The 10,428-nt window shown below is 45.7% G+C and overlaps 2 protein-coding genes across 3 annotated transcripts; both read right to left on the bottom strand.

Annotated features, from left to right (window-relative positions):
* Positions 1–3,330: 3,330 nt before the first annotated feature.
* On the bottom strand, positions 3,331–4,227 carry LOC127338686 (acidic endochitinase-like). The gene has a single exon (XM_051364710.1). It carries the CDS (start codon positions 4,225–4,227, stop codon positions 3,331–3,333), a length of 897 nt encoding a protein of 298 aa, XP_051220670.1.
* A 2,112-nt stretch (positions 4,228–6,339) lies between these two features.
* Positions 6,340–9,447, bottom strand: LOC127344355 (large ribosomal subunit protein uL1z). Of its 2 annotated transcripts, XM_051370589.2 has the most exons (6): positions 9,336–9,447; positions 9,214–9,243; positions 8,220–8,439; positions 7,747–7,912; positions 6,689–6,894; positions 6,340–6,582 (listed from the first exon to the last, which is right to left on the bottom strand). In XM_051370589.2, the coding sequence occupies exons 2-6, from the start codon at positions 9,216–9,218 to the stop codon at positions 6,529–6,531; spliced, it is 651 nt and encodes a 216-aa protein (XP_051226549.1). In that variant the 5' UTR covers positions 9,219–9,243; positions 9,336–9,447; the 3' UTR covers positions 6,340–6,528. The 2 variants fall into 2 exon arrangements, with proteins under 2 accessions (XP_051226549.1, XP_071684609.1); XM_071828508.1 differs by lacking the exon at positions 9,336–9,447 and having other exon boundaries at positions 9,214–9,262.
* Positions 9,448–10,428: the final 981 nt, after the last annotated feature.

Raw genomic sequence — 10,428 nt, 5'->3', positions numbered from 1 at the left:
ACAGTTTAGCAAAGGGGATTTTCCTCTGTACAAACTAAATTTTGGCGTCATCACATTATTACCCAAGAAACATGATGTGATACAAATACGACAATATAGACCTATTTATTTGCTAAATGTATGTTTCAAAATCTTCACTAAAGCTGGTACAAATCGCATTTCGGGGATTGCCCCAAGAGTTATAAAGCCAACTCAATCAGCCTTTATGCCAGGTAGAAACATTTTAGAAGGAGTGGTCATTCTTCATGAAACAATCCATGAGCTCCATACTAAGAAAATGGATGGGGTGTTATTTAAAATAGACTTCGAAAAAGCTTATGACAAAGTGAAATGGCCCTTTTTACAACAAACATTGTGAATGAACGGCTTTGCTCCAGAATGAGGTAGATTAGTTCAACAGTTTGTTCAAGAGGGGAGTGTGGGGTAAAGGTGAATGGTGACATTAGTCATTATTTTCAGACAAAAAAAATCTACGGCAAGGGGACCCTTTGTCTCCAATGCTTTTTAATGTTGTGGTTGATATGCTTGCCATCTTGATTGAAGGAGAAAAAGAGGATGGCCAGGTCGAGGGATTATTCCCGATCTAGTTGAGGGAGGTCTATCCATACTACAGTATGCCGACGATACGATTCTTTTTTTGGAACATGACCTCCACAAAGCGGTTAATATGAAATCAATTTTATGTCTCTTTGAAGAGCTATCGGGACTTAAGATTAACTTCCATAAAAGTGAGATCTTTTGTTTTGGAAAGGCCAAGGAGGAGGTGGACCAGTACAAGCAGATCTTTGGATGTGATGCTGGATTACTCCCCTTTAGATACTTGGGTATTTCGATCCATTACAGAAAACTCAGGAATTCTGATTGGTATCCGGTGGAAACCCGGTTTGAGAGTAAATTGGGATGCTGGAAAGAGAAATTACTATCCTATGGTGATAGGTTAGTTCTTATCAATTCAGTGTTAATAGGCTTACCGATGTTTATGTTATCTTTCCTACAAATACATGTTGGGGTAAGGAAATGTTTGGACTTCTATAAATCTAGGTTCTTTTGGCAGTCCGGCAAAGACAAAAGAAAATATCGGCTCACAAAATGGAACATCGTTTGTCGACCCAAAGATCAAGGGGGCTTAGGTATTGAGGTTCTCGAAATCAAAAACAGATGTCTATTGAGTAAATGGCTCTTTAAACTTCTTAATGAAGACGGGGTGTGGCAAGAAATGCTACATAATAAATACCTAAGACAGAAGACCTTATCTGAGGTGCAGTCTAGGCCTACCGATTCTCCTTTCTGGAAAGGATTGATGGGGGTCAAGTAGGAGTTTTTTTCTAGAGGTTTTTTCAAAGTGGTTAATGGTATGCGTATCCGCTTCTGGGAAGATACCTGGTTACGAAAAACTTCGCCGGCCCAACAGTATCTATCTTTATATAATATTGTGCACCATAAGAATGTAACAATAGCTCATGTGTTAACTCAAACCCCGTTGAATATTACTTTCCGGCGGGTGTTGAGTGGTAACAAATGGACTTCATGGGTACAATTATGTCGTAAACTCATGATTGTAAACTTGAATAAAGAGAACGATCGTTTTGTTTGGGATCTGACATCTAATGGTTTGTTTACGGTGAAGTCTATGCATGAGAATCTTATGAGTGACCATACCTCTTTTCTGAGAAAGTATCTCTGGAAGGTTAAAGTTTTCCTTAAGATAAAGATTTTCATGTGGTTTTTGAGTAATAAGGTTCTGTTAACTAAAGATAATTTAGCTAAACGTCATTAGAATGGTTGTACCAAATGTGTTTTCTATGGGGAACAGGAGACTATTCAACACCTTTTTTATTGAGTGTCATTTAGCTAAGCTTATTTGGCGTACGGTTAATTTCACTTATGATCTTCCGCCTCCAACCAATATTACTAATATGTTTGGTAATTGGTTGAATGGAATAGATAGACAATCCAAGGCTTTTATCCGGATTGGGGTTTCTGCATTACGTTGGTCTATTTGGAGGGTCTGAAATGATATTATCTTTAATAAAACAATTCTTTTCATTACTTGCAGATTATCCATATGGTGTCACATTGGGTCCAGCTTTGGGCCCTCCCTTCGCCGGAGGGACAGCGGGATGCGATGGCTTCTGGATGCACGCGGCTCCTGATGGTTGCTCATGATATCTTGTGCCAGGCTGGTTCACGGCATACTAGAAGGCTATGTTGATGTGTAGTCATAGCATGTGTTGCTTTTGTCGCTGGTTGATTTTTGTATCAATCCTCGGCGATGCGTGTGTTGTAAACAACACCGTATTGAACTTCATTTTAATAAATTGCCGTGTGCATCGTCATGATGTAGAAGCCGGGGCATATCCTCATTTCGAAAAAAATGTTAGTTACTCCCACTATGAGTAATCTTGGACTCACAATTCCAGTAATAACCAAGAAAATGGTAAAGCATAAAGAATACAACCCACAGATTGAGTGGCCGTGCTGGAAAGAAACCAGCAGCGCTATTTTAATAGAAGTAATTGTACGTACGCACCGAGAATGCGAGCATGAAGGCTCAAACCCAGGCGGGCTAAGACCTATCAGTAGGTCACGGCCACCGGCCTATGCCATGGTCCATACCCTCCAGATTAACAAACCAAGGAAGTTGCAGAAATACACGCATGGTATGCTGTACAACATCCATCCTTGTCGCCGCAGCGCTGGGTGCCGCGATGCTCAAGATGACATGCATGTTTTTGGGCATCTAGCGGCGATTGAGGCAGGCCAACGTCGATGCCGCCCGGTTGCCGTCACCGCCTGATCGCCGTCCATCACCATGCTACTGGTTAATAACACGTCGACACCGGGGCCATCGTGTCAGTGTGCGAGGCCTCATCCTCCCACGCGTTTGTGGAGGATAACACCACCATGTACAAGAGGAACTTCAGGCTCCTTTCCATGCACTGCACGGGGATCATGCAAGCGCGAGGTGGTTACCTGCCAGCCAGATAAGATATAAATGGGTTTTGTCAAAAAGAAACGATGCCACGTGTCTGCATTAGAGCAATTTGGATCATTTTTGCACCCACAAGCCACAAGACAAGTTGGTGTACCAGTTTACCACTGTTTACAAGTTTGCGTATGAATTTACACGTGGTGGACAAGTTTATATATCTACGGTGTTATTAACTCTTTTCTAAAAGAAAGCGAAAGTTGTGTCCCAATTAATTAATTAAGTAGTTGTTCAACAGTTGAGAGAATCATGGAAATAATAGAGATACAACCGGTAGAAGTGTGAGACACGCCAAGGCCTTGCGATTTACCATGTTCGTCCACCACAGCATACCGACTTGCTCAAACATGGCTCTTGATGGCGGAGCTGTAGGCCGTGCGGTCGTCGTAGAACTTGGACCACAGCATGACACCGCCGTACTTGGGCGAACCCTTGATGAGCGGCAGCACGCGCGACGTGAGCTCGCCGGCGGGGATGAACCCGTTGTTCACCGCGTCCTTGGAGGCCGGCAGTCCTAGGAAGACCTTCCCAGCCGGCACCGATACCCATCTCCTCCATGCGTCCATGAATGCTTCGCCGTTAGCGTTGAATTCACACTCCGGGTTATCGTAGAACTGCACCCAAACGTAGTCGAACAGCCCCGTCGCAATCGCGCTGCCGTCCCACTCATCAGGGAACGGGCACTGCGGCGCCGCGCTCAGCAGCACGCGCTTGCGGCTGTCCAAGCTGTTGCCCAACCTCTTGATGTCTCTAGCGAGATCGTTCCAGAACTTGTCGCCACCGTACTCGATGTCGAAATCGATGCCGTCGAGCACGGCGTCGCCGAGGGGCCGGGACGACGACGCGCCGCCGAGGAAGTTGTTCCAGAGGTAGGTGGCGACCTGTCGTGCATCTTCGGGGGACGAGAGACCGTAGCTTCCATCGGCGCCGCCGATGGAGAGAAGAACCTTGACGCCGCGACGCTGGCACGACCTGATGTCCTTGCTTATGCTTTCACAGCCACCCGACCAAGGGCCGCAATGGCCAGCAAGGTCCATTAGCGGCCTCTGGCCGTTGCCGAACTTGGAGAGGAAAGCGATGATGACGAACTCGTAGTTTCCCGACGCGCACGTCTCGGACAAGGACACCTCGTTGTTCTGTCCCCAGTAAACGGCGATGCTACCGGCATGGCACGTCGCAAGGAGCGCCATGGTTAGAGACGCCATGAGCTGGTAAGGGGTTAGACCTCGACTAGCCATGTCTGGGTTAGAGACGCGATGACAGTGAAGGGCTTTGTGTTTTGAGTTGTAATATGGCGAACCGTGAGTTTTTATAGTAGATTCTGTGACAGTGGCTAATCCACAATTTTATGAGAACTGAAACCAGGACTGACGTATAGTTCAATGCTGAAAGCGCACTAATGATACATACGACAAAAAGTGCACATTATCTATCGAATCTACACCATAGAAAAAAGAAGGGGACAGACTCTCCACTCCCCTCCCCGCGTCGCCCTCCTCTGGCGGCTCGGGGAAACCCTTGCGCCCCCCGCCGCCGGCCTCTCTGCCCATCCTCCCTGCCGCCGCTGCCGCCGGCCCTTGCCGCGGTGGCGGCGGGCCCCGTTCCCAAAGGGTGGCGGGGGTCCTCCGGTCGCAGCGTGCGGCGGAGCTCGGACGCGGGCGGCGGCCCGGACGAACGGTGGTGGGCGCTCGTCGAGGCGGCCGTTTGGACGGCGCAGCGCAGGAGGCGGCCTCGGCGGCCGGGCGCGGCGGGCTGCAGCGGCGCGGTCGTGGCGCAGCCGAAGGGGCCGGCGGGCGGAGCGGCCCATCCGGGCCCGATCTGGGCTGCTAGGGGCGTCGCGGCCGTGCCCGAGGGCGGGCGCGGCGGCAGGGCGCCGTGTCCGGGGCACGGTGGACGGCCTCGTGACGTCGAGGTGCTGCCTCCGGGCCGCGAGGGGCGCGCGTTGCTGCTCTGGCCGCGCGTGTTGGTCGGCCGGCGGTGCGCCAGCCCGGGATGGATGTGGCGGCCGTGTTGAAGACGGGGGTTGAGGGATGGAGGATGTCCGGCCTTGAGCACGATGCAGGATGTCGCGACAGGTTCCGGGCTAATGCCTTGTCCTCGGTGGCTGGCCGGCCGGCAGCTGGCCGAGGCCGGCGATGGCGACGGCTTCGGACGCCGCTCCCTTCTTGAAGGCATCGCCGAGGTGCTGTTTGTCATCCTGTCTGGGAATGCTCCGGGGTAATCCCTAGATCCGACGTGATCGGTCGATGGCGGCGCTCTTGCGTCGTCTTCCCTCTTGAGGGCATCGATTTGGAGCTGCTTAGATCGGAGGGACCAGTGGAAGATGGTTGGTGTTGGCGTCGTGGGCTGCGTGTCAACGATGACAATGGTGAGCGGATCGGAGTTGTGGTATGTCCTTCGTCACCCCTGCCATGATGGTGAAGTCGGAGCTGCGAGGCGACTTGTGGCGACGATGCCACTTGATTGGTGCTTGCGTCGGTGCAAGGCGTGCAACTCTCCTATGAAGGTCACAGTTGGAGTCGGAGCTGCCTCCTCCCCGATGTGCTTGGGGGTCGATTGTTTGGCATAGGCTCACTTGGGCTTCGACGTCATTTGCGGCGAAGGTCTCGGTGGTGGTCGTCTAAGGTGAAGTCGGAATCGCTGGCTCGTGGAGGAGTGACGACGATGACGCTCGATGGCATCCTCAACGATGGCTTTCTTCTCGATGGCGTGTGTGCTTTGTGTGGGTAGCCAGGTTGGCCGGGGTGCTCAGTGTGTGTTGTTGGTTTTCGCCCGATTTTCTCCTAAAAATTGGGCACTTTCTTCTTAATTAATAGATGAGGCAAAGCTTTTGCCTCCGTTTCAAAAAAAAAAACACCATAGAAAAAAAACGCATATACGACTGCACCTGATGTCATAATGAGATCAAGGAATCGTTAGCAGGCTGTTAGCTACGGCTCACAGTGCAAGGTAAATTGTTTTTTCTTTTTTGAAACAGCCAGATGATGAGATCAAGGAATCGGTCGCACCCTGTTAGCGACGGCTCGCAATGCAGGTAAATTGTTATTACAGCCAGATAATGAAGGACGACTGAGTAAACGCCTAGGTAAAACCGTGCAAACTCCAAAGAAATGGCAGTCATGGTACAAAAAGCTCCCGGCAGCGCAACAACGGATACAACAAGATTCTTCTTAGGCGAACAACCAATGAACGACATGGTTAAATAATACTATCTTTATGTAGTAAAGCATCGACCTCACAGCCTGGACAGAGATTCCAAAGAGGAAATAGCAAGGCACAAGCACAAGAAGAAACGCTCACAGCCTTGGCAGAGATTCCAAAGAGGAAATAGTTAGGCACAAGCACAACAGTAACATCAGAGACACTCTTGAGAGCAATCTCAATGGATAGAATATCATGAAGTTCCACAGGAGAGAACAGACCATCTCAGTACAAGACACAATAATTCGGACCATTCAACTGTAACTTGCCTCACGAAAAATAGGTACTCAAAGTTTCCCAAACACCTGAATATCCCTAGAAGCCTAAAGATGAGAGGTCTAGAACAACCGTTCCCGCTTTCCCATTGTGCTCTTCAGGTACAAGCACCTCACCTGCAAGAAGATACATATTAATCAATAGTCATGCATAACATAATTGATGGCCAAAGATCTAAAATATGAATCATGTACAGGTTTGGGAGCAGGATGAACTACATACATTTTGCCAATTCTTCTTCAACAGAGAAACAAGGAAATTCACGCTCATCTGCACGTTCTGGAAGATTTGTTTCTCGTCCATGCCCAAGTGGCCAACAGCAACACCCATGCAGAGCACCTTTTTCAGCTGGAACTTCACTGTAGCCTTGGTCTCATTAACCTTCGCTTCGAGAGACTCCTGATGAGAAACCAGAGTTGGGAATTTTCCTGCGGTTGATTGTCATGTAAGAACAAAAGCAAGCAAAAGTGTGAAACTGAATTTCAGTCACTAGTACAAGTGCAGCAGAAACGCATCATTACATAATGTGAGTCATTTAACCAAAGAACGGTAGGATGCAAAAAAAAAATCTGGTCAACATGTAAACCATCATCATTTTCATTTTCAAAATTAGTAAAGCTGAGAAGAAAGAAGTTCCAACAGTAGCAAATATATTCAAAACTACCAAGTGCTCTACAAAGAGCTAGACATAAGGTAGAAAGCTTATGGATTTTCAGACCCTGAGGCCCACAAAGTCAACATATTTCCATATATTGATGATTTTAAATATTTCCACATGAGTTAACAGATCAGGTAAGTATGAAACAAAAAACCAAGTATCTCGGAATATATTCCCCAACACCGTTAAGTACTGAACTCAGAAGCGCAAGGCTGAAAATATATTGGATGCACATCACAGATGCTTCCACAAAATGAGAGCATTGGACATAAAGTTAAGACACAAAGAGAGATGCCACATTGTGTTACTAAAATAGGATAATAAAAAAAGCATGGAACAAGCTACATCTATTGCATCATGCTATTCCAGCTAAAAAAAAACCAAAACAAAAAGACCTCACTATGTTGATATGCGCTTATGGCCAGAAGGGAACAAAATGCTACTACCTACAGAATTATAAAATTAAATATGATGCAGGTACTCAAGAAACCGGTAGTAAAGTACCTGTGTGTTTATTTAGCAGTTAACAACTGCAAATACTAAAAGTTCAAAGGCAAAGAACTGCCGCCACACCAAAGTGTCAATCAAAACACAGCATGTTGAACAAAGAAGAAATACTTGCCTGCCTTGTTAAGACCAGGTCCAAGAAGTCTAGGAATCTGCTTAATGATGGCCTCAGATGCAAGAAAGGCATGGTACTTCTTTGCAAGCTTCTTGACTAGCTTCTTGTTTTTGTTCATCTTCTTGAGGGATTCCACATCCATATAGTCTAGGCTCATTTTCCCTGCCTGCATACAACATTGATAACAGGTGAGTTTTCAACAGAAATCAGCGGAAACAGAGGGGAGAACTGCAGATAGCATAAAATGAAAACTAGCTTACCAAGGATTAAACTAAATGTTACCAATGAAACATTATAAACTTGAATTATATGTAGAAGCAAAATCTCTGTGCAGGTGTTCTGGATTTTGAATGATAAAGACTCACGAGAATAAATCATTCACTAAAGAACAATTAATGATCAAATCTCTTGACCCCTCATGTGATATGAATTAAAAAGAAATTACGTTCTGTTTTCAGCACAAGAACATTTACCTCTTCAACGTGCTGGGCATCACCAAGCATGCAGACCCTCATTTTTGGGCGAGGGATGTGAGGAAGCTTAACAGAACCACTGAAACGCTTATCCTTTTGCGGGTCATAGTTCTTCAGTCCGATCTGCAGCTCAATGGTTTCAACGAACTTGCGGTTCTTCTCCCGACTTCCATTGGTAATAGCTGTGATTGCTTCCCTCAGGGAGTCGCTCTGCAACTTACTGAAATATGCAGGAACACAGTTAATAGGATGATAGAGCATGGTAAATGAGGTTAAGTAACATATGTTAAGCCATCACTGGAACATGTAAGCTCGTTTTTCTAGAAACACGAGTTGAACTCTACCAGGATCAAAAGTAATAACTAAGAGCTTGCTCATAATTCAGTTATTGAACACCGAAGTTGCTACTGTATGTCACAGAACAGGCTGGACGAAATATCATATTCGCGGCAATTTAACATTTCAGTTAAAGCATGGGAACAAAGATACAGCAGTCCTCCAAGAAAACAGGGCCATACAAATGCCTACGGGATTAAATATTTGAACAACAGATTTCAACTACACTTCGCCCTTACAATATACCGAATTTGCTACAAATATATATATAATTCTCTAAACAGCATGCAACCCTGCAAAATTCCATGGTTCTAATTCGATACTCATCAATGTAATGTACCTACGGACAGCCTAAAAATATGGGATGACACATATGAAGACTAGTGTAGATCTAGAGAACGCATCGGAGCTTACTAAGGCAACCAAATAGGAAAGCCACGCCTTCGAGCTGTACAACAACAAAAGATTTCAAGCATAGAGCACGATATTATGCGAATCCTAAACAGGGCACAGAAAAATAGAAGCAACGCAACGTAAATTGACGAGTATCCAATGTTGGATCATCGCAAAATTTAACAGACGGAAAACATCGCTCGGTTGTCGCGGCCCAAAGCAACACGCAACTAATGATTGGATCCAATGAGAAGCTTATCCGTACCTCATGGCGCCGGCGGTGGAAGCACTGTTCCTGAGGAGGCAGCGAGGAAGGAGAAGACAGGGTGAGACCGAAGGAAGAACCGCGTCAAGGACGAAGAGAAAATTGAGGAGGAGGCTGCTTACCGCTACGATGGAGGGGAGGGGAGGCGGCGCGCCGGAGTGGAAACCCTAGAGCCTAAATTTATACGGTGCCCCGGAGCCTAAAACCCTAGAACACTCGTGGAGGAGAAAGAAGAGATGGGCTCTGGGCTTTAATGTGATTTGAACCCACATAGTGTTACTGGGCCTCGTGTTTCTTTCTGTCTTTCTTCTGTTTTCTTCAATAATACTCCTATAGTGTCTATAGTTTTTTGGCACGGAAATTAGCGCAAGAGTATTTTTTACACAAGATCTCCTAACTGAATGATTTGAGATCAACGTAAAATTTGAGAAATTCATATCTTTCCCACAAATCTCTCTTGTTGATTGTGCAGTCAAATTCAACTGAGGAAAGTAAAATATTGCTGCCTAATTTTAAGAAATCGTTGAGCCATGCATTAGAAATCTCAATTAATTGTTTCCAATTTTGTATGATTTTTTCCTCACGCATGTTGTGCGGGAGCTGAACGGGGGAGGGGGTAATTGAAAAAAAAATCAAGCTACAACCTTATATTCTGAAACAAATGCCAAAAATATATAGCCACTGTAAAAAGGAGCAGAGGGAGTATATAAGTGCTTTCTTTCGGGAGCGATGTTTTGGCTCCTAGGTGTGTATGATCTCTTTCCCTCAAAAAAAAGGTGCGTATGATCCCTTAAGTTTGAACAGTTCTTTTAATATATTTTGGAACGTCAACAAATTTCAAACAAAAAATTCATGTGTACATTTTCAAATGCTAAGTGCGCGCAAAGTCTTTGCATGAAAAATCAACTTGTCGTTTGGGTTGTGTAAAAAAGATAAAATTTAATGCTAAAAATAAGGCTTTTTGTGAGACTTGTTTTGTTTTTTTACATCGACCGCAAAAAATAGCGGTTTTTCGTGAAACTACGCGAACGCACATAGATTATCGAGATGTACAAGCGAAATTTTTTGTTGAAATTTTTTGATAATTAAAAATATGTTTTCTGGGTGGAGGGAGCATATGCACCCAAGAGCCAAATTGAATTTCCGCTTTCTTTTTTCCTTCATTTTCTAGGCGACTCTTTTCTTTAGATCGGCTAGGGTGGCAACTGCAGGGCA

This window comes from Lolium perenne, chromosome 3, assembly GCF_019359855.2.
Source record: "Lolium perenne isolate Kyuss_39 chromosome 3, Kyuss_2.0, whole genome shotgun sequence".
Taxonomy (NCBI): domain Eukaryota; kingdom Viridiplantae; phylum Streptophyta; class Magnoliopsida; order Poales; family Poaceae; genus Lolium; species Lolium perenne.
This window is presented reverse-complemented; position numbering and strand designations above follow the sequence as displayed.

Bases quoted from the DNA above. Each gene is read 5' to 3' on its own strand.
- LOC127338686 (XM_051364710.1), bottom strand. From the start codon at position 4,227: ATGGCTAGTCGAGGTCTAACCCCTTACCAGCTCATGGCGTCTCTAACC.
- LOC127344355 (XM_051370589.2), bottom strand. The intron at 7,913-8,219 runs GTAAATGTTCTT...TGTTGTATGCAG, and splicing joins ATGCCCAGCACGTTGAAGAG to GCAGGGAAAATGAGCCTAGA. The intron at 6,583-6,688 runs GTATGTAGTTCA...ATCTTCTTGCAG, and splicing joins TGAAGAAGAATTGGCAAAAT to GTGAGGTGCTTGTACCTGAA.